At 55.6% G+C, this 23,169-nt stretch overlaps 2 protein-coding genes across 2 annotated transcripts; one reads left to right on the top strand and one right to left on the bottom strand.

Moving 5' to 3' along the window:
- Positions 1-222: 222 nt before the first annotated feature.
- RBP3 (retinol binding protein 3) lies at positions 223-11,282 on the top strand. Its single transcript, XM_046652801.1, has 4 exons — positions 223-3,270; positions 5,484-5,674; positions 9,155-9,297; positions 10,846-11,282. The coding sequence occupies exons 1-4, from the start codon at positions 223-225 to the stop codon at positions 11,280-11,282; spliced, it is 3,819 nt and encodes a 1,272-aa protein (XP_046508757.1).
- Positions 11,283-21,417: 10,135 nt separating this feature from the next.
- ZNF488 (zinc finger protein 488) lies at positions 21,418-22,449 on the bottom strand (the record flags this gene model as incomplete). The annotated part of the gene is made up of 1 exon (XM_046652800.1): positions 21,418-22,449. A coding segment is annotated over one exon (1,032 nt), but the record flags the coding sequence as incomplete, so codon positions are not given.
- Positions 22,450-23,169: the final 720 nt, after the last annotated feature.

Raw genomic sequence — 23,169 nt, 5'->3', positions numbered from 1 at the left:
TTCTGGGTCAAACCACCTCAGCCCCTTCTCCCCAGTCCCGGGGGCTGATGTGCTTGCATTAGACAGGATTAAAGGCTTACCGGAGCTGGAAGCCGCACCCCAACTCCCCAGACCTTCTGTCCGCCGGCTGAGAAGGACAGGAAAGACAACAGCCGTGCAGTGCAGAGCTGTGAAGAGTTTAGGGAGCGTCTGCACAGGAGCCAGCCCTCCTTCTGGATCCCCATGATGAGAGAATGGGCCCTGATCTTGTCCATGCTGCTCTGTGGCCTGGCTGGCCCCACGCACCTGTTCCAGCCGAGCCTGGTGCTGGACATGGCCAAGGTCCTCCTGGACAACTACTGTTTCCCAGAGAACCTGATGGGGATGCAGGAAGCCATTGAGCAGGCCATCAAGAGCCAAGAGATCCTGGCCATCTCAGACCCACAGACACTGGCCCAAGTGCTGACAGCCGGGGTGCAAAACTCCCTGAACGACCCTAGGCTGGTCATCTCCTATGAGCCCAGCATGCTCGAGGCTCCCAAGAAAGCCCCGGCACTCACCAACCTCACACAAGAGGAGCTGCTTGCTCGGCTGCAGGAGGGCATCCGCTATGACATTCTGGAGGGCGACGTGGGCTACTTGCGAGTGGACGACATCCCAGGCCAGGAGGTGGTGAGCAAGCTGGGGGGCTTCCTGGTGGACAATGTCTGGAGGAAGCTCATGGGCACCTCTGCCTTGGTGCTGGACCTCCGGCACTGCACTGGGGGCCACGTTTCCGGCATCCCCTATATCATCTCCTACCTGCACCCAGGAAACACGGTCCTGCACGTGGACACCATCTACGACCGCCCCTCCAATACGACCACTGAGATCTGGACCCTGCCCGAGGTCCTGGGAGAGAGGTACAGTGCCGACAGGGATGTGGTGGTCCTCACCAGTGGCCACACCGGGGGCGTGGCCGAGGACATTGCTTACATCCTCAAACAGATGCGCAGGGCCATCGTGGTGGGCGAGCGGACCGTGGGAGGTGCCCTGGACCTCCAGAAGCTGAGGATAGGCCAGTCCGACTTCTTCCTCACCGTGCCTGTGTCCAGGTCCCTGGGGCCCCTGGGCGGGGGCAGCCAAACATGGGAGGGCAGTGGAGTTCTGCCCTGTGTGGGGACCCCGGCCGAGCAGGCCCTAGAGAAAGCCCTGGCCATCCTCACACTGCGCCGTGCCCTGCCAGGAGTCATCCAGCGCCTGAAGGAGGCCCTACAGGACTACTACACGCTGGTGGACCGCGTGCCTGCCCTGCTGCACCACCTGGCCAGCATGGACTTCTCCTCAGTGGTCTCTGAGGACGATCTGGTCGCTAAGCTCAACGCTGGCCTGCAGGCTGTCTCCGAGGACCCCAGGCTCCTGGTGTGGGTCGTCAGGTCCAAAGAGACCCCTCCCGGGCTGGAGGCTGGAGCTGATGCCCCCCCAGAGATAGCCCCCGTAGTGCCCGTGGATGAGGCTGCCCTGCAGGCCCTGGTGGATGCCGTGTTCCAGGTGTCCGTGCTGCCGGGGAACGTGGGCTACCTGCGCTTCGACAGCTTTGCCGACGCCTCCGTGCTGGGGCCGCTGGGCCCGTACATCGTGCGCCAGGTGTGGGAGCCGCTGCAGGACACGGAGCACCTCATCCTGGACCTGCGCCAGAACCCCGGGGGGCCATCCTCCGCCGTGCCCCTCCTGCTCTCCTACTTCCAGGGCCCTGAGCCCGGCCCCGTGCGCCTCTTCACCACCTACGACCGTCGCACCAACGTCACACAGGAGCACTTCAGCCGGACGGACCTGCTGGGCCAGCGCTACAGCACCCAGCGAGGGGTGTACCTGCTCACCAGCCACCGCACTGCCACCGCCGCCGAAGAGCTGGCCTTCCTCATGCAGTCGCTGGGCTGGGCCACGCTGGTGGGTGAGATCACCGCCGGCAGCCTGCTGCACACCTGCACGGTGCCCCTGCTGGAGACGCCCGAGGGCGGCCTGGCCCTCACGGTGCCCGTGCTCACCTTCATCGACAACCACGGCGAATGCTGGCTGGGAGGTGGAGTGGTGCCCGACGCCATCGTGCTGGCCGAGGAGGCCCTGGACAGAGCCCAGGAGGTGCTGGAGTTCCACCGCAACCTGGGGGCCCTGGTGGAGGGCACAGGACACCTCCTGGAGGCCCACTACGCCCGACCAGAGGTGGTCGGGCAGACTGGCGCCCTGCTGCAAGCCAAGCTGGCTCAGGGGGCCTACCGCACAGCGGTGGACCTGGAGTCGCTGGCCTCCCAGCTCACGGCCGACCTGCAGGAGATGTCTGGAGACCACCGGCTACTGGTGTTCCACAGCCCGGGCGAGCTCGCGGCCGAAGAGGCGCCCCCGCCCCCTCCCGCTGTCCCCTCCCCAGAGGAACTCTCCTATCTCATCGAGGCTCTGTTCAAGACCGAGGTGCTTCCCGGCCAGCTGGGCTACCTGCGTTTCGATGCCATGGCCGAGCTGGAGACGGTGAGGGCCATCGGGCCACAGCTGGTGCAGCTGGTGTGGCAAAGGCTGGTGGACACGGCCGCGCTGATCATCGACCTGCGCTACAACCCCGGCAGCTACTCCACAGCGGTGCCGCTGCTCTGCTCCTACTTCTTTGAGGCCGAGCCCCACCAGCACCTCTACTCCGTCTTTGATAGGGCCACCTCAAGGGTCACGGAGGTGTGGACCGTGCGCCAAGTGGCAGGCCAGCGTTACGGCTCCCACAAGGACCTCTACATCCTGATGAGCCACACCAGTGGATCTGCGGCCGAGGCTTTTGCTCACACCATGCAGGACCTGCAGAGGGCCACTGTCATCGGGGAGCCCACGGCTGGAGGGGCGCTCTCCGTGGGCATCTACCAGGTGGGCAGCAGCCCCTTGTATGCCTCCATGCCCACACAGATGGCCCTGAGCGCCACCACAGGCGAGGCCTGGGACCTGGCTGGAGTGGAGCCCGACATCACAGTGCCCATGAGCGAGGCCCTCTCCACAGCCCGGGACATAGTGGCCCTGCGCGCCAAGGTGCCCACCGTGCTGCAGACGGCCGGGAAGCTGGTGGCCGATAACTATGCCTCCCCCGAGCTGGGGGCCAAGGTGGCTGCCAAACTGAGCCGCATGCAGAGCCGCTATGCCAGGGTGACCTCCGAAGGCGCCCTAGCCGAGATGCTGGAGGCCGACCTGCAGATGCTCTCCGGGGACCCACACCTGAAGACGGCCCACATCCCCGAGGATGCCAAGGACCGAATTCCTGGGATTGTGCCCATGCAGGTGAGAATCACGGGGGGCTCGGCCCGCACGGTGCCAGGAATGAGTTGGCCAGTTGTCCTCACGCCCCGGGCTCTGTGCATGGTGCGGGACAAAGGCTTCTAGACTTGCTTTTGTGTTTAAGTTGTCACCCATCCCATCTTTTCCCATCAACTCCCTATGCCCGTGGGGTCCCTGAGCACCTCTGTAGAACCCTGGCACCCACAGGAACTCAGTCGGAGAAGCCCTGGTGCAGAAGGCGCTTCTCTCTTGGCTGGGTGGGAGGCAGGGACTCGCTGGGCCTCTCCTTATCAGTGTTGGGGTCAATAGGTCGCGTGAAGTCACCTCGATTTTGTCCTCTGGAAACGTGCAGCATGTGTTCACGCTCACCACTCTCCTGCCTCAGGGCTTTGCAGTTCTTGTGAACGAGTGGGAGGGTGGGAGACGGGGAGGCAGGCGGGGGGCCCTGGCCTCACAGTTGCCTGGCAGCTGGAGCGTGGAGCCTGGACACAGACCCCGGAATGGTCAGGGGGGCCGGGGCCCAGCCCAGAAAGCCAGAGTGGTGAGCCTTCCTCGCTAGGCACCGGCTGCCTGCTCGTCTCCTCCCACAACGCGAAGCACTACACCCAAAGCACTGGGTGGGGGTGCGGCCTGATCCAGGGGGTGGCTGGACCGGCGATTCTAAGCGAGGCTCTTGTGATGAAATATTTGAAACCAGCACTGCAGTTCTGGGCAACACTGAAAAGGTGCATCAAGGCTGAGGGTCTTGCTGCTGGGTGGATGACGGACAGAGTCTGCAGACTGGGGCCACGGTCAGCCTCAGGGTCCACCCAGGTTCCCGTAGGAGGAGAGCTCCATCCAAAGCAGCATTTACAACACCTCTCCACACCGTCCACCATCTGTGACTCACCGCACAGTCACGGTGAGCAGGCAGGCCCCAGCTGTCTTGGGTGCCTTGAAAGCGGGTCCCGAGACAAAGAGCTTCGGGGCAGGCCATTTGGGTGGGAGGTGGTGCTGAAGCCCAGAGAGGGGGCAGGGAAAGTGGGAAAAGGAGGAAAAGCTGACAAGTGGGTGCATGACTGAGGCCGTTGCCTCTGAAGGTTCCAACGGGCCCCTGACAAGTGTGAGGAATGCCCCCCAACAGCGCCAGTCCTCGATGGCTTGAGGGTCCCCCCAGAGACATGAACTCTCGAACTCAGAGGCAGCTTGAAGCAGGTTCTGAAGCAGAGAGTAGAAAGACACAGGGCTGTGCTGGAGGCCTGGCCCTGTCTGCAGGGGTCCAGCTGCAGCTGAAATCAGACGAGGGCTGAGGGCACCAAAAGCATCTACTGCACAATGGTTATCCCATTTTACAAAAAGGGGAACTGAGGCCTGGAAGGGTGCAGACAAGTGTGACCTGTGGCCAAAGAGCTTGAGACTGAGGGTGGAGCAGGGCCTGGAGACCAGGTGTCCCTGTCAACAGTGGGGTCCCTGCCAGCTCCTTGCTCTCAGCCCCTCTCACAGAGCCTGCCGCCCTCCAGCAGCCTTGGAGAGAGTAGCAGAGGCCCAGGCATGCTGGGGGAACCTTGGAAGTGCCATCCCTGTACTAGGCTCGTGAGGTCCCCAGATTCTAAACCAACGGCTCACTCCTTTCCAGCGTAGTCAGAGCTCACAGTTTGGTGCGACATGTAGATTCAGATTCTGATTTCACCACTTACTGGCTGTGTGGCTTTGGGCAAGTTACTTAATCACTCTGTGCTTCTGTTTCCTCATTGAAAAGAAGGGATAATGGTGTCTCCTCCACAAGTTGGCCGTGGGGGTGAAGAAAAGGACTACAATGTGTTCAGCACAAGACCAGGCCCCTGGTAAAGACTCAGGGGCGCAGGAATGTCTTCCCTCCCTGCCCAGGGAGGATGCTCAGGGACGTCAAGAAGTGTCTGGTGAAGTCGGGGGAGTCAAAGTGGAGACCATGGGCCTTTCAGCTCCGGACACCAGGGCGTGGGGTGGGCACATATGAGCACTCTCTGTGGTGAGGCTGCTGACTACACGTAGGTTCACATCCCAGGCCAGCCAACCGGGTAACTTCCTAGACACCATTGGAAAAGGCCCTGGCACCTCCCGCCTCCTTCAGAAATGCTCGTTCCCTTCCCATACCCTCAATATTTCTCACGACACGAAGGAAATCCTAGGTGCCCATTTTCCCACGCTCTCAGCTCCACTCCTCTCCTGATGCTGGGTTGCACCTCCCGATCTTTCAGATTCCCTCCCCTGAGGCCTTCGAAGACCTGATCAAGTTCTCCTTCCACACGAATGTGCTTGAAGACAACATCGGCTACTTGCGATTCGACATGTTCGCAGACAATGAGCTGCTCACTCAGGTCTCCGAGCTGCTGGTAGAGCACGTCTGGAAGAAGATTGTGCACACGGACGCCATGATTGTCGACATGAGGTCAGTGGGCCAGGGGCCAGCGGTTCCAAGCCGGCCAGGCCAGCTGATGGAGAACAGTCAAAGCTACGGGCCTAGGAGGGAAGAGAAAGGACTTGAGACACAGGACGGGAGCTGAGAGGGGCTAGGTGACCTGGCCATCAGGGCTCTGGCCCTAGCCCAGAGGTTCTGGCGTAATTGGCCAGGTTGGGCCCCAGCACCTGTAGATTCTTTTCAGCTCCTCATATGATCCCAATGTGCATTCCAGGCTGAGAATCACTGAGCTAATTCGGTGGTCCCCAAACTTGCCTGGTCATAGGACTCAGTGGAGAGGGAGGGGAAGGGAAACCTTAAAAACACCGATTCCAGGGCTCCACCCCAGCCCCACTGAGTCCAAAGCTCCAGGCACGAGGCCCAGTGATCCGTCTATTTAACAGGCAGGCCCAGGGAGTTCTGATGATCAGGCACGTGTGAGACAGCGAGGCCTCCACCTGTGGCTGTGCCTCTCATCATACAAAACCCGCCCATGCCCACCCTGGTCACAAGAACCAGAAAGCCGGAGTCCCAGAGAGAATTTGCGAATTAGCCACTGTTGTTGTAAAAAGAACTCTTTGCATCACAAAATGAGAGTCAGAGGGATGCTCTCAGCTAGCCTCCGCCCTTCTGCCTCTGTAAAGGTGTGTGTCAGCTTCTAGAGTGAGTTTCCCTCGGGAAAAGTAGAAGAATGCCCTTGGGCAGTGGCCGGGCCCAGGCCTCCCGTGACTCCCAGGTCCATGAGAGAACTTGCCCTGGGCATCCTTCACCACACAAGGAGTGGCATGCTGCTCCCCTGGGATGTGGATGCTTCCTTCCCCACTGACCCCCGGCTGCCAGAGAGACGTGGCTAAGATTGGCCAAGAGGGCGTGTCCAGTCCAGCTCTGGTCTCTGGCCTGCAACATTCCCGTGGTTCTTAGTGGTCCCTAGGTGGCTCTGGATCCCAGAGGCTGGCTTTCCTCCCTGGGAGATGAAACGTCTCCCAGGGCTCCAGGGTGTGTGCCCAGAACACGAGCTTGGGGGTTCCTGTGGTACCTCTCGTCATTTTGCTCTTCAAATGCTCTATCGAACATCCAAACGACTGTCATGCTAAGTCCCTCTCTGCTTACCTGTGCCATCCATATTTTTTAAAGAGGAAGAGGCCCAACCTACAGGTGTGCTTTGCTTTAAGATCCTTCCTGCCCAAGGTTTGGAGGTTCAGAGGCTGAGGTCATGGGCCCTGAACCCAGCAGGGCCATCCTAGACCATCAACCAGAAAAAGCTCCTCACACACAGCCAGCCCTGCACTCCTCATTTCCCAGATGAGGAGACAGAGGCCCAGGGAGGTCCCACCACAGGGCAAATCCAAATGGCCTGGGACGGGCATAGGCTCTCTCATCCTCAACATGGTTCCATAGCTCTGAGCATGCCACTGCTTTACCAACAAAGTTCCTGTGATATTCTAAATTCTTTGTTGTCATTTCAACAATCTTCACAGCATCTTCTTCAAGAGTAGATCCCATTTCAAGAGGCCACTTTCATGCACATCCATGAGAAGCAACTCCTCATCCATTAAAGTTTTATCATCAGATGGCAGCACCTCAGTCACGTCTTCAGGCTCCACTTCTAATTCTAGTTCTCTTGCTGTTTCCACCCCATCTGCAGTTACTTGCTCCACTGAAGTCTTGAAGCCCTTGAAATCATCCAGGAGGGTTATTTTGACCTCTTCCCATGAATCATGAGTGTTCTTAATGGCATCTAGAATGGTGAATCCTTTCTAGAGGTTTTCAATTGACTTTGCCCAGATCCATCAGAGGACTCACTATCTATGGCAGCTATAGCCTTACAAAACGTATTTCTTAAATCATAAGACTTGAAAGTCAAAGTTACTCCTTGATCCATGGGCTGCAGAGTGGATGTCGTGTTAGCGGGCATGAAAACAACGTTAATCTCGTACATCTCCATCAGAGCTCCTCGGCGACCAGGTGGGTTGTCGATGAGCAGTAATATTTGGAAAGGAGTCTTTTTTCTGAGCAGTAGGTCTCAACAGTGGGCTTCAAATATTCAGTAAACCATGTTGTAGACAGATGTGCTGTCATCCAGGCTTTGTGGTTCCATTTATAGAGCACAGGCAGAGTAGATTTAGTGTAATTCTTAAGGGCCCTAGGATTCTCAGAATGGTAAGTGAGCGTTGGCTTCAACTGAAAGTCACCAGCTGCATCAGCCCCTCATGAGAGAGTCAGCCTGTCCTTTGAAGTTTGAAGCCAGGCACTGACTTCTCCTCTCTAGCTGTGAAAGTCCTAGATGGCATCATCCGATACAACGCTGTTTCATCTGCGTTGGAAGTCTGTTGTTCAGTGCAGCCCCTTCATTACCATCTCAGCTGGAGCTTCTGGAGAACTTGCCACAGCCTCTGCATCAGCATCTGCTGCTTCACCTGCACTTTTATGCTGTGGAGATGCTGCTTTCCTTAAACCGCATGAGCCGACCTCTGCTGGCTTCAGGCTTTTCTTCTGCAACTTCCTCCCCTCTCTCAGCCTTCACAGAATTGAGGAGAGTGAGGGCCTGGCTCGGGATTAGGCTTTGGCTTAAGGGAATGTGGTGGCTGGTTTGATCGTCAGTCCAGACCACTACAACTGTCTCCCTATCAGCAATGAGGCTGTTTTGTTTTCTTCTCATTCGTGTGTTCACTGGAGCGGCACTTTTAATTTCCTTCAAGAACTTCTCCCTTGCATTCACACTTGGCTAACTGTTTGGCATAAGAGGCCCAGCTTTCGGCCTGTCTCAGCTCTCGACATGCCTCCCTCACTGAACTCCATTGCTTCTAGCTTTTGATTTAAATTGAGAGACGTTGACTCTTCCATTCTCTTGAACACTTAGAGGCCATTGGAGGTTATTAATTGGCCTAGTTGCACTATTGTCGTGTCTCAGGAGAGGGAGAGAGACGGAGGAACAGCCAGTCGGGAGAACAGTCAGAACACACACATTTGTCATTTAAGTTCGCCGTCTTACATGGGCACAATTCATAGCACCCAAAACAATTACCATAGAAACATTACAGATCCCCATGACAATATAATAACAATGAAAAAGTTTGAAATATTGCCAGAATTACCAAAATGTGATGCAGTGACACAAAGTGAGCAGACACTGTTGGAAAAATGGTGCTGATAGACTTGCTCAACAAAGGGTTGCCACAAACCTTCAATTTGTCAAAAACGCAATATCTGTGAAGGGCGATAAAGCAAAGCACAATGGAACAAGGCGTGCCTGTATTTTCTAAATGAATTTGACCACAAAGTCTCTCGTTCTCAAGAGTTTTGTACTCTGGGAAATGCTGACCAAGGCATTAAATAGGAGGAGGAAGGGGCCCCCGACGCAGACTGCCTGGAACTGGAACCCTCGACAGGGGAAAGAGCCAGGGCTCCCGGGGGGACCAAGGGCCTCACTGGGAGCTCAGCCCCTCGGTGGCCTCCATCTCCTTCCCTCAGGTTCAACATCGGTGGCCCCACCTCCTCCATCTCCGCCCTGTGTTCCTTCTTCTATGACGAAGGCCCTCCGATTCTGCTGGACAAAATCTACAGCCGGCCCAACGACTCCATCAGTGAGCTCTGGACCCACTCTCAGCTTACAGGTGCGTGGAGAAAGCTGCTATTTCCTGTTCTCATTCTAGAAGCTTCTGGAAAATAGGGAACGATAGCTAAGGTTCGGGTAAAAGTAACAGTAAATGGAATATCAAACCCGTCTCCTATGCTGTGCCCTTTGTACACAAGATCTTTAATCCCCCCCAGACTCATACCGTTATGCTCATTTTCTAGAGGAGAAAAATGAGTCTCAACTGGGTTGAATATCTTGTCTAAGGTCACTCAGCTACTAAAACCAAAATGAAAGTGCCAAAATTTGAACACTGGTTTGTCTAAAACCAAAAGGTCCCCCATTCTCACCATTACAACCATCAGCCTTCAAGGTGAATGCAGAACAAGAAGGGTCCCCCTGTCCATCACCAAACCCCATGGGGTTCCCCGTATTCATCTTCCCTGAGCTCTTTGCAGCAGCTGCACACACTTACCTGAAGGAATTTCAGGACTCTGAGGGGTCCCCCATTACCTGCCCTGGGCCCAGAGCCATGCAGGCCCCTTGCTCCGTGGAGCCGCGCATGACTCTCCCAGCCCCGTCCCAGGTGGTCAGCCTCATACCATCTCCCATGCCTGGTTCGGCAAACTAAGGAAGCTGTGATCCCACCCAACAAAAGGGGGGCTGGAAGACCAAGGAGGGGGTACCTATGACCAGAAAAGCACCCACAGTTTCCATTTGTATACCTCCTTATCACACAAGGATTCGGGGGGACCATCCAGGACACACATTCAATAATATTGCAAAATGCAAATAAAAATCAGAACCAGGAGAGTTCTGAATTCAAACAAAAATTCAAGACCAGGAGTTAAAAACAAACTCAGATCTGCAGATCATGAGGTGCTGGAAAGGCAACATCCAATATGGGAGCCACATGCCACACATGGCCATAAAAATTGTGACGTGTGAAGTGTAAAGTGCACACTATACTTTGAAGACTTTGTATGAGAAAAAAGAATGTAAAATATCTCGTTAATAATTTCATGTGATGACATTTTGAGATGAACATATTTTGGCTATCTCCAGTTAAATGAGGCATTATTAAAGTCCATTTCATCTGTTTCTTTTTACTTGCTTAATGTGGCTACTCGGAAACTTGAAATGACATCTGTGGCTCACATTCTGGCTCATGTTGTATTTCTATGGGGCGTCTCTGTCCTTGAGTGTAGTTGTCAAGCCACAAATTTGGCTCCTCCGAGGGTCCAAAGTGAAAAGAGAATAGGGTCAGTTTAGGCATTCTAATTATTCGTAAAGAGGAAGCACGCCCTTTACTCAGGAAAGTCGAGCTTTTTCCCATTACTTGGCGATAAAAGAGCGTGCATCAGGGAGCTCTCAAGCACATGCGTGCTGGGCATTGGGCACACATTCATATCCCCGTCTTACAGATGCAGAAACTGGGGCTCACAGAAGGGGAGTGACTTGCAGGTGGACACAAGGATGCAGAACTAAATCTCAGCCCTTCTCTCGGAGGGTACAGACAGCATGGAGAAGGCAGGTGCCCCCGGGTCATGCCTTGACTCCCTACGCTGAAGGGCCTTCTGTCTTGCAGGTGAACGCTACGGCTCCAAGAAGAATGTGGTCATTCTGACCAGCAGCGTGACGGCTGGCGCTGCAGAGGAATTTACCTACATCATGAAGAGGCTGGGGCGGGCAGTGGTCGTCGGGGAGGTGACCAGCGGGGGCTGCCAGCCGCCGCAAACCTATCACGTGGATGACACCGACCTCTACCTCACCATCCCCACGGCCCGCTCAGTGGGGGTTGCAGATGGCAGCTCCTGGGAAGGGGTGGGCGTGGTGCCCCACGTGGCTGTCCCCGCTGAAGCCGCCCTCACCAGAGCCAAGGAGATGCTCCAGCACACTCTGCTGAGGGCGAGGCGGAGCCCAGGCCTGCAGGGCTGCCGGGATGACCTCTTTCAGCAGAGCCCCGGGGTGGGCGGGACCTCTGGGCCATACCCCAAGGGCATTCCAGCATGTGGTCCTGCCTGAGGCCCCCAAGGGGCAGCAAAGGGCCCTGCTGAGCTCTGATTAGCCTCATCCATCAGTCTCTTCACCACTGCCAGTATCCTCTCTGGACACCTAAGGATAGCAGCTGGCCCCCTTCAAAGGCCACCCCTCCATTGTAGTTATTTTGGGGAGCGGAAGTCCGGATCTGCCCACACCCATGCTTCTTAATGGCCAACCCCTTTTCCTCATGCTGTCAACTAGAGCACCTCTCTCCCATAGAGTCACAAAGTGAGCCACAGATGCCAGGCACACGTGTCACTTGACATTTTCCAGCAGCCACACTTAAGAAAAGTAAAAAGGAACAGGTGAAGTTAATTTTAATAGTATAATTCGCTTAACCCACTAGATTCACAGCAGTCTCATTTCAACACATACTCAACTTAAAAATTATTACGAATGAGATGTTACTGCCCTAAGTCTTTGGAATCTGACGTGTGGGCTGCACTTAGCGCACATGCCCATTCTTGTGCACCACATGTTTATTGCTTGGGGCCACTGGAAGCTGGTGGCTCCCGTGTGGGACAGCACAGGCCCAGAGGTGACGCACGTCCACTCTCCCGGCACACTGGCCCCACCTTACCCTCCCTGCACCTGCGTCTTTCCTGTTATAGCACCTCTCCCCCTCTGCCCTGGGATCATTTCTGTCCCCACCCTGCTGCATAGCCCTCAGGGGCAGGAGTCGTCGTATTTGTCCTCGTCTCCTGCTGCCGGCCACGCAGCACGGCACCTGGTGCCCAGGCGAAGGACGCGCAATGAACACACGTGAATATGGGGCACCAAGTCTGCGTTTTCCTCCAGCTTCTCTCCAAGCTCTCCAGCTCCGGCCACAGACCCTAAAGTGAGGTCTCCTGCCACACAGCATCCTGCCACGAGGAAGGGAGAGCAGCCCCGGGCGGCGGTATGCGTGCCTGCCCTATTTGTCCAAGTGCAGCCTCTCACTGTGCTGCCTCTGGTCACCATGCCCTTTCCTAACAGGGTGAGGAGCTGGCAGCATGCAGACCCCAAGACCTCCTCCACAGCTGAGCAAACCCCAGGAGGAGACAAGGAGACCAGGGGTGAATAAGGCCCCTGGCTGGTGCCCTGGGAGCCACACAAGCCTGCTCTGCTGGAGTCACTAGGACCCAAAAGTGAGAGACCTCTAGGGCCCTGCCCCAAGTCACAGTGGGGGTGAGGCCAGGAGGGTGGAGGGAACCTCAGCCGCTGCCAGTGCTCTGGGAGCCCCAGGCTCTACGATGTCCGAGCGAGGATGAAGTATTGGTGCCATCTGGCCTTGCTGTCCGGTGAGTCCAGGCTGCAGCTGTCACAGGCAGCTTCCCCCATGGCACCCGGCTGACTTCACCACACAGCCCTACTTCACCACCCCCCTCCCCAGACCCCAGAGAGCTGTGGGATCTGGGCACGCCTCTGGGCCACCACCAACACCGGGGGCGGGGAGGTATCTCCACTGGAAAAGCTTGAACCCGCCCTGTTTAAAGAGGAGCACCCCAGCCAAAGGCAAGATTTCACTCAAGTTCCTTCTCCTGATAAAGTCAAGGAAGACTCAGTGCAGGATTGAATTTTAGTAGCAGCCTGTGCACTGTGGTCTCACCTTTTTCTTTACTATGTCTGTTAATGTCCAGGCAAATGTGCGACCCCTCTCCGTGCTTACATTCTAGGAGCTCTCTCTCCTCCCTCCCCGCTCTCTCTCATACATGTGCACGAGCACACGCACACGGCTTTCTAATGATCCCCTAAATCAAACAATGGTTCCTTCTAGGTGGCAGAATCAGGGGGGATATTTTAGCTTTCTTCATTCTTTTCCTTTTTTCTGAAATCCCTAAAATGAGCATACATCATTATCTTCAAAGGCAGCAGTCATTATTCGAAAAATAAAGTAAACCAGATAAAATAAATTGTATAAGTGAGTCACTAACCATTCCTTAGCGGTCAGCAGTGGTTGTTTAATTTTTTTCGGGGGTTTTCCTTTCACAGAATTTGGGTCCCCTTGATGTGCACCACTGGGGTGATTGACAGTTTCTCCCGGGGCAGGTGCTGGGCGAGGTGCCGTAGGGTTCGCAGATGGCAAAGATCTTGGCGGGTCTTCAATAGCGGAAGGGGCGGCACAGCCCTTAGGCTGGGGGACCTGCACGGCTGTCTCTTCAGAGCTTCACAGCACGTGGACAACCGTTACTATCATCTCTGCAGGAGTCAGCTGAGACTGAGAGAACCTCAACAATTCACCGGGGTCACATACCTAGCACAGCGGACAGTCGTCCTCCTTTAGGCCACCCAGCATTCGCACCCCTCTGGACATTCAGGGAATCACTCCACGTATGAATCTGTGGGCAGCAGACGAAGAAGCAGTGAGGTGGCTGGGAGCCCAGGTTCTGGCTTCAGCACACAGGGTGGGAAGGGCTGTCCAGCCACTTCTCAGCTGTGTGACTCTGAGCAATTTACTTCACCTCTCTGGGCCTCAGCTTCCTTATCTGTACAATAGGACAGGTGATAGCACCTTTGAGGCTATGAAGATTAAATGAGTTAATCCAGTGCCCAGCCAATGGCAGCTGTCCTCATTTCCCCACTAAAAGCTAGACCTCAGGAAACCCACTTTCCCAGCTCCCTGACAGTGGGGTACAGGCACATGGTCTTGCCTGGACCAATCAGAGGCTTCTCTGCAGGATGTTTTTTCTGGAGGAAGTGACCCAAGGGAGCCGGACAGTAGACTGGCCAGTGCCCAGTGTACAAGGCAGCACGGCCATGCCTGCCATCAGCAGGGGTGGGAGCAGCAGCGCCCCCAAGAGGTGTTTCCCCGGCCCAACCGTGGTTGAGGTCCTGTCCAGTAGCTCCTTGTCCCGCCCACTGCCCAGCCTGGGCCCCTAGCCTACCCGTACACACAGTAGGCAGCCCAGGCTCCTCTCAAGACACCCCTTTCTGCTCCAATCAGCCACAGGCTTGTTTTCTTACAACGAATTGCACTGTCTCGGGCAGCTGGGGAGGGAGCAGACGAGATCTGAACCCACATGTGTCTGGCTCCAAGGCGCCCGCTGTTTCCACCACATCATGAATAGGTCCTGGGCCTGGTCTTAGAAGAGGCACAGAGGTGAGCAGGCCAAGGGAAAGGGTCAAGCTTCCTGACCTCAGCCTTCTTGCACTGTCACCTGCTTGGAGACTGAAGACTGGAGAAAAAAGAAGAAAAACAAAATCCCTCCAGGCAGAGCCAGGGGACCCACAGCTGCCCAGCAGCTTCTGCTCCGATGGACTGCAGGCCCCTCAAACTCTCGGTGCCCCGGAATGAGCTTATCACCCCCGCCCTCCCCAGGGCTGCCTGGCCACCGCCATTCCTGCCCCCAGGTCCCCATCTCGAACAGAGTCACCCCTCCCTCCAGAAATCAGGCCAGAGATCTGGAAGCCACTCCCGACTCCCTCTGCTCTGTCCCCCCGCCCCTCCACCCTGTGCCCACATCATCGGGACTCAGGATGAGTGACCTGAGTTAACAGCACTCTGCTCTGGGCCCCACTGCCAGCTTCTCTCCCTCGTCTTGGGCTTCTGGCTCCATGCCTGAATCCCCACCACAGTCTCCTGCCCCATCTGTGCCCCTGCCACAGCCAGGGCCGTTGCTCTGCCACAGAACCTTCTCACGTCTCCCCCTGCTTGAGGACCCTTCAAGGCGCCCCCCGCCCTGCAGGGAGAGGGGCTGGGCCAGGCTGTCATCACCCAACCGCCAGGGTACCCCTGGCCTGTGGACACCTGGACCCCAACCTCGACAAAGGGCCTGTGGTGTGTTAGGTTGTCCACGCTTCCTAATGCCCCCTTCTCACCTGGCAAACCCCGCTTGCTCCCCAGGACCTGCTCAGATGGCACCCAGTCAGATGAAGCCCCCTGACCTCTCTCTGCATCTCCTCAGTCCCCGGGGCACCCCCACCACAGTGTCTGTCTTTCTCTGCACCATCAGTCTCCCCCTGTTCTGTAGGGAAGGGAACTCGCCCTGCTCTCTGCTCTTCCAGCCCCAAACAGGCCTGTCCCCTGGAGAGGAAAGTCAGCAGGCCGTGAATGAATGAATGGGGCCCCTCTCCACTGAAAGGGCATTGTTATGTGATGCCCAAGGCGTCTTATTTCTCTGCCCCTCCTGGAGCTGTGGTGGGGAGGGAGGTCCGTCAGGAGTGAGCAGGGAGGGCTGAGGGCAGCCCCTTTGACTTGCACCCATGGGTGCCGGCAGGCCCACACGACTCCAGCCGGGCTGTGTGGTAACAATGTGAGTGACAAATGGATTATCAAGGACCTGAAGAGGACTCGAAGCCGGCTTTCTGGCGCAGGACAGGACCAGCGGATGAACCCTCTGGTTCATCAAACCTGGACCACACTCCAGGTAGGCAGGCATAGGGTCATTACGGGGAGAAAGCAACACAGTGGCATCCTGGGCCCATCTCCTCCTCCTGCCTCCGCCCCAGGGGGCATCGAGAGGGTGGCAGGCCAGCCATGGGCAAGCCGTGGAGGCAGAGGAGACCCGGGGTACCAGATGTGAGCGGCAGAGGGTCAGGAGGGGGCACAGTGGATACCTCTGCTTCCTGACAAGGGGCTGGCAGCACAGGGCCACGGTGGCCAGGGTCCAGGGAGGTGGCTCTGGGTGCTGGGGGCCCATGTTCAGGTGTGCTGTGGCAGGACTAAGCCACTCCTCCACCAGACTCTATGTAGTTAGGAGAGAGAAAAAAATGGTGACCTTCACCCTCGAGATCCCTGCTGAAGACTGGGCCCAAACCCCCAGGGCAGCAGAGTCCAGCCCCACAGCAGTGAGATGCTCCATCCAGAAAGGAGTGTGAGGGGGCCCTGGAAGACCTCGTGGCTCCTCTCTAAGGCTGGGCTGGAGCAGGAGAGAACCCCACCTCTTCTCCCGACTCTCTCACCCTTTTGCCTCCCGCGTCCCGGGTCCCGGTTCCTGCCCACACAGCCCCTTGCCACGTCTGTGTGTCAGCTGGGGCCCTGGCTATGCTACACAGTTTCAGGGCAAGGAGAGGCCGCGGTTCACAAAGGACAACGATGCAGCCCCAACACGCTCCTGGGCAGGGAAGCCTGTCTCCCTCGTGCCCACAGAGGGCGCCATCTCACACCTCCTGGTCCTTATAGAGTTAGCGGCTGCCCCGCCTGAGGACTTCCCTGCTGCCTTATTAACCAGGGCGCAGGCATGGAACACAGCTTCCTAGTCCAAGCAGTTTAGAATAGCAGGTGACAGAGGCCGCTGGCTTCCTGTCTCCGGGAAAACACAAGACAGCCGGGAAGAAGTCGAATTTAAAGACCCCCAACCCTCCTCCCAGCATGCACTGCCTCCACCGCCCCCCCCTTCAAAACTGGTTTCCAAAAATTCTTCTCTCTGAGGAAGTGGCACAAATCAAAACACATCCGGAAATGAGTTATTTTTTAAATAAAAGATTTATTCTTTGGGAGTTATATCTTGCTGTATAATCTTTAGACCTCCTCGTGACTTCTACTACAAAAAGGAGAAAATAAGTTATGCAAATAGCCAGGGCGTGGGAATCCTTTCTCTGCAGAGAAGTGGCCTGCAGGGGAGACCAGCTGCCTCCAGGGGGCACCAGCGCCTTCCAAGGAAAGGAAGGACGCAAAATTCCCTTGGGACAACTCCGACCAACTTTCACTCCTAAAGATAGTTCTCTTCCTGTCCCCAGAGGAATGGGGGTGGATGGGTGAAGTCAGCAGAGCCAGGCCCAGCACCCAGGCCCCTCAAAGCCTGGGAGCATATAGAGTTAGGGGTCTCCAGCTGGGGGATCTTGCCCCTCCCCATCACCACCACTGACTAGCTTCCTTGAGTCCATGCCATTTTGGCCGTCAGTGTTTAAAAGACAACAGGATCCGTTGACCTCTAATTCACATACGGTTCTGATTCTGGCCTTTCTTGAGGGCTGTGTTCAGCCTGGCGCTGAGGAGCCTTCACCCAGCGCCATTGAGCTCCAGGTGTCAGGACCGCCCCTCTTCACTCTCCCCGCCCCCCAAACTCAGTGGGCTTCACTCACGTCATTAACCTAATTAGATGGGCATTTGAGCAGGATCCATGGTCTAAGATTCAGGAATTGACTAGAAGTTGAAGTCCAGGATCCCAGCCTTGTCAAGGTTTTACTTCTCTCCGGATAAAAACAGAGAGAAAAGCAGATCTTGGTTAAAATTGAGCAGTAAAATGAATCTGAATTCAGAATCTCTTATTTTAGTACATCTTGGGGACTTTTATAACTCTTAATGGACTGGCTGCTGGGAGATAATTTATCAAGATATAATTAGCCGTTTTTCCAGCCGCCCTGAGTATTTTCCCCTCTGTAGCCCAAAAAGTCAGCCAAGCCTTTCTGTTCATTGACTCAGTGGCTTCTGTGTAACATGCCTAGTGACAGCATTGCCAGAAAACCTCTAAGACCCAAGACTCCGGGAGAGGTGGAAGAGAGGAGACAGAGCCATGGGAGTGCAGAGGCAGACACCGCACGGCCTGGGGAGACCTCACGAGGCTAAGAGAAGATACCCTCTTAGGTGGGGGTGTCGGGGGGCTTTCTGTGACCTTGAGACACAGGAGAGGAATTGAAAAAGACAGATGGCACATCCTGCCAGAATCACAGGATCGGGGTGCAGAGCAGATGAAATGATATAGAGAGAACTTGAGGAATGTGGCACTTCTCACCTAGAACTGTAGAGTAAAATGCATACCCGCTGATGGGATGTTTTGTGACAACATCACCCGTCAACTCTTAACTGGTCCAGAAGGTGGAAGAGAGCGCTAGGGCAAAGTCAGATTAGAAGTGACGACTCTCAAGTAGATACAGGAGGGCAGAGGAGACAGGATCTGACTGCCAAGGGGACTTTGGGAACCCAGCCTGGTGACAAGCAGGAACTGCCATGTTAATAAACTCCAAGCCATCACCTCCGTAACTCATCTGTGAGTTTGTTACCTTAAATGGCTGCAAAGCAACTTGCATCTACATCCATCTTTACCAAAATGAACTCCATCTTAAAAAGCTGAGTTAGAGGAAGAGGTCTCATTGTGCTTCTTCAATAACTTTAATTTAAATGTTTTCCAAATGTCTCCCTTGCTTGTGAATGGAATGGTCACTGTTAGTAATAATTCCATTTGAGGCCATAGTGGAGGTTCCTCGAAGAGTGTGGGCGGGCCAGGAGAGACACACAGGGCTAGACGTCTCAGGGGTCCTCACCTTAACCAGCTCATCAGTGGACCTCCACGCTCCCTGCTATAAAGGGAGGGGATGGACCGGAAATCTGCAGTCCCTCTCAATTCTAAATTACTATCGCATCTTGGTATAATGCATTTTGCCTTTCAAAATAATTTCACAGAAATGATGGACCAATCCAATAAGCCAGAGGAGGATAGCTGTGCACACCATTCGACAGGTGCAAAACTCATGTGAGAACCTGATTCAAGACTCGTCAGGGGTGAGGCCGGAACAAGGCATCTCCTTCGTTCCTGCAACAAGTGTCTGCTGAAGAGCTGCTACGTGTCTACATTGTTCCAGCTGCTGGGGATGCAGCAGTGAACAAAACAGCCAAAATCCCGCATGGGGCTTACAGACTAGTGATAAGAGACACCATAAACAGGATAAATCAGTAAAGTATATAGAATGCAAAACAGTGAAAAGAGCTAAAGCAAGAAGAGTGATAGGAAATGGGGGGGGCGGGCAGGGTGCAAGTGGAAATTTCAGACAATGCCTTGGCCCCAGTCCCAGTTTCTGAACCATCCACGAAGCCACGTCACCATGCCCTCCTGAGCAGGCAGGCTGGGAAGGATGTGAGCTCAGAGTTGGGCGGTCCTGGGGTCTTATTCTTGTGTTCTGCCCCTGAACCCATGGTGTTAGGAAACTCAGTTAACCTCTTGGAGCTTAGTTTCTTCTGCAGTAAAATGGGAATTAAGCATCTACCTCGTGGGCATGCTGGGCAGATGAAATGATGTAATGGATGTCAGTGCAGTGTGGAGCCTGATGTTCAAAGCCCTGGAGGGATGCCTATGGGCAACATTGCTGGCTCCTTCCAGATGCAGAGGAAAATGGCTTAGGGGGTCATCTCCTCTCCTCCAGCCCAAGCCTCCCACTGCAGCCAGAGGCCACCTCAAAGTGCCACTCAGAGCCGACCCTCTCTGCCCTGGTCCAAACTCCTCTCCTTCGAGGCCTTCCTATGTCTTTATTTCAGAGGCGCCCCCCCCCAAGTGCTCCTCACGCTGGCTTTGCCCACCCTAGCATGTCTACAGGGACCACCCTTTCTCCCCAGCCACTGCTCTCCCTGTCTGAATCACCAGCGCCCACTGGACTTTGAGGCTCAGCTCATGCCCTTCCCCCCTACCCACAGGTCTGATTTAGGCAGCCCCCCACATCCAGCACCCCAGCACAGACCTCTGTTTAGCCTCTGTCACACTGCACTCTAATCATCTCACACCCTAAGGATCATGGGTGAATTCACTGCTCCCCCACCCAGGGTCTGGCACAGAGCCTGGCACAGCATGGGTGCCCAGGGAAGCCAGTAAATGAGTGGATGGTTGGCTGTGGGTGGAGAATGGATGGTGTGTGGGTGGGAGGTGAGGGAGGATGAGAAAGAGGGACAGAGGGGTTGGGCGGGCCAGGCAGGTCATGCTGCTGCCTCGGACAAGGTGGGCTCCATGGAGATGGAGAGAAGAGGCAGAGTCTAGGGGCTTTGGATGGCTAGCTGGCCTCTGTGTGAGACCCCCACCAGCTCCTCCCTAATCACAAGCCTGAGCTCCGTGACAGAGGCCCCAGTGGAGGGTTGGAAACTGGAGGTCAAATGAACAGATCCTGACAGTGAAGTGGAAACCAGTCAAAGGAACTGCACTGACTCAAAAGAACTCCCAACGAGTGGCTTCCACACAACATGGCCTGTGCCACATCAGAGCTCCTGACCTGAGGTCTGCATTATTAGGAACAAGGACAAATGTGGGTAAACAGGATAGTTACTGAAAGAAACTCCACAGACAAGAGATAAGAAATGGCATCCAGAACTACCCCAGTCCTCATGATGTTTTCAGCATTGAGTTTCTGCATATGCTGACTTCCTGAAAGCTAAGGGGAGTGTGTGTGTGTGTGTGTGTGTGTGTGTGTGTGTGTGTGGTGTGTTAGACCTCCCCATTTTTCCTTTTTCATGTATTCAGAATGTGAAGAACCATGGACCAGGTGGAAGGTTGAAATTATTGGTCCCAATTCTTCAGGCCCTGTACAAGGATTACACACCCACTTGTGGCTTCACCATGGGCAGTGTGCACATTTCACCCCTTAACTTCGGGCTTGGCCATTGACTTGCATTGACCAAAGGGGCATTAATGACAGTGACCCAAGCAGAGGCTTGAGATGTGCTCGTGTATTTGGATTTATCCTCTTGTGCTCTTGGCATAACCGTGAGAGAAGCCCAATTGTCCCAGAGAAAAAGAGCATGGACCTACATCCACCGGAAATCTGGAGCCAAGCTCAGACAAGACCAGCTCAGCCCAAGCCAACCCACAGACCCACAACCAAGGACCAGGTAACAAATACCTGAACTACCTTGGACTAAGGTCCAAGGACTGATGGACCTTGGTAATAAATATCGTTTACTCAGTGATCACACTGTGCCAGGCGCCATGCTGGCCACTCTCCACACATCTTCCCAAGTAACCCTGACAACATCCCTAAGACACAGGTGTCATCATCTCCATTTTTCAGATAAGAAAACTGGGGCTCAGACAGTTAAAGCTATTTGTCCAAGGTCAGGACAAATAGTAGGCAAAGGGCCGCGATTCGAATCCGGATTTGTCTGCCTCCAGAGCCCAGGCTGTTTTCCAAACTTGCTTCTGTACAGAACAAAAGGCGTAGTGACAGGAGTAGGATCCCCACTTTTGAAAACATTACCAACACTTTGTGCCTATTAGTCACCATGCCCTGGATGAGCAAAGCGCATCATTTTATTTCACGACTTTATTTCCTTCAAAACACATCACAGGGGCTTGGTTATCTTTTTCAAATGACGACTGAGCTGTTCATCTACAAATGCTGAAGCACACAGCCCTGCAGACGACTGTGACCAGCCCTTTCAAAGGAAGGCCCGGTGAGCCAGGTGGACGCTGTGCCCAGCGGTCTGCTCCACGGCCACCTGCTAACTGTGAGAGGTCATGTGCCGGGCGAGGTGGTGGCGCTCCCGGAAGTACTCGTGGCAAATGGGGCAAGTGAGGGCCTCCTCTCTCAGCTTCTTAGACTGTAGGTCAGGCGCCGCACGCTCCTTCTTGTGGTGGGACCGCATGTGGAAGACCAGGTCAGAGGTCAGGCGAAAGGAGAGGTTGCACTTTGCGCACCAGTTCTGGGTGGACAGGCCCAGGGAGGTGAATGTGGAGGGCAGGAGGGCCCAGGAGGCGGTGGAGGAGGCCACCGAGGGCGTGGGTGTCTGGGCCGTGGGCTGCTTGAGCCACAGCATGGGGGCACCCACCAAAGGGCTGCAGAGAGACGCGTTTTGGGGCGACATCTGCAGGTTCCAGAAATCGGCCACTAAAAGCTTAGAATTTGAAAGTTGGCCCCAACCAGAGGCATCTACCGTGTTGATGAGACCCAAGAGCTCCCCCAGCGCATCTGCAGGTCCCCCTCCCTGGAGGACAGAGGTTGGCCCAGGCCTCCCTGCTGGACACCTGGCTGGTTTGCTGAAGGCGCTTCTCTGCTCCCCTCGGGCTCCAACGGGCCACACCAAGGAGACCGAGCCACCTACTGGGTCCCTGGGGACATCCTCGGTCAGCTCCTGGGGACCGGGCCGGCCTGCAGGACCACTGTGCTCCCCTTCGTGGGCCTGCCCATCCCCCAGCCTCCTCCCAGGCCGAGGCACCTCGGTGAAGGCGCTCTGCCCCTGTGCCCAGCACGCCTTTCGCGGCATTGGCTTTCCCAGGCGGAGCTTGCCCGGGGTTGCTGACAGCGCCATCTCGGCACAGGCCTCATCCCGGCCACCACTGCCCATGGCAACCTGGGGGCCCAGGCGGTTCGTTTTCTCCAGCAGCACAGGCTTGCGGCCCCGGCCCTGCTCGGGTTCACTAAGCCGCCATCTGTTTTCAGCCGAAGGGCCCTGCAGAGCCCCCTTCCCAGCAGCCATGTTGACCAGCAGGGCCTGAGCCAGCTGAGCAAGGTAGACAATCCAATAGCTGTCGGTCTTCAGGGCTTTAGGGCTCTAGAGGGCTCAAGCCAGGGAGGAGCCCTGAGATGGGAGAGTTCCCCTGATGAGCGGGCCAGCCACACTTGGCCCACGGGGCTCTGCAGAGAGAGGAAGCAACAGCAGTGACACAGGCTCTCAGGATCACCTCCCAGCACGCAGGCTGCAGCTGCCTTAAACAGTCTCCTCTCAGGCCGGCCCTGTGGCAGAGTAGTGAAGTTTGCCCACTCCGTTTCGGCGGTCTGGGATTTGCCGGTTGGGATCAAGCCATGCTGTGGCAGTATCCCACATAGAAGAGCTAGAATGACCTACAACTATGTGCTGGGGCTTTAGGGAGGGAAAAAAAAAAAAAGAGGAAGATTGGCAACAGACATTAGCTCAGGGCCAATCTTCCTCACCAAAAAAAGCATACGTTAAAAAAAAAAACCTCCTCTTACCAGGAACCTGATGTCTGGTGTCAAGTGGTGACAGGAGCAAGAACTGGGGGGTGAACAAGTCTCCATGTGAATCCAGGCTTCGCCAATCCTTAGCTGTGTGATGTTAGACGAGCCACTACATTCTCTGAGCCTCTGTTTGCATCTGTGAAATGGAAGAAATGACCTTACTGCCCATGTCCTCCCTGGGGGTGGGGACAGAGGTCTCTGCTGAGAAATACCTAGAAGCAGCAACCCCTAGAGACAGGAGCAAGGAGAGATGAGAGAAACGCACAGATTCCCCTGG

The sequence above is a fragment of the Equus quagga genome, chromosome 2 (genome assembly GCF_021613505.1).
Source record: "Equus quagga isolate Etosha38 chromosome 2, UCLA_HA_Equagga_1.0, whole genome shotgun sequence".
Taxonomy (NCBI): domain Eukaryota; kingdom Metazoa; phylum Chordata; class Mammalia; order Perissodactyla; family Equidae; genus Equus; species Equus quagga.
Note: the sequence above shows the minus strand (reverse complement) of the source record. Positions and strands in the feature narration are given on the sequence as shown.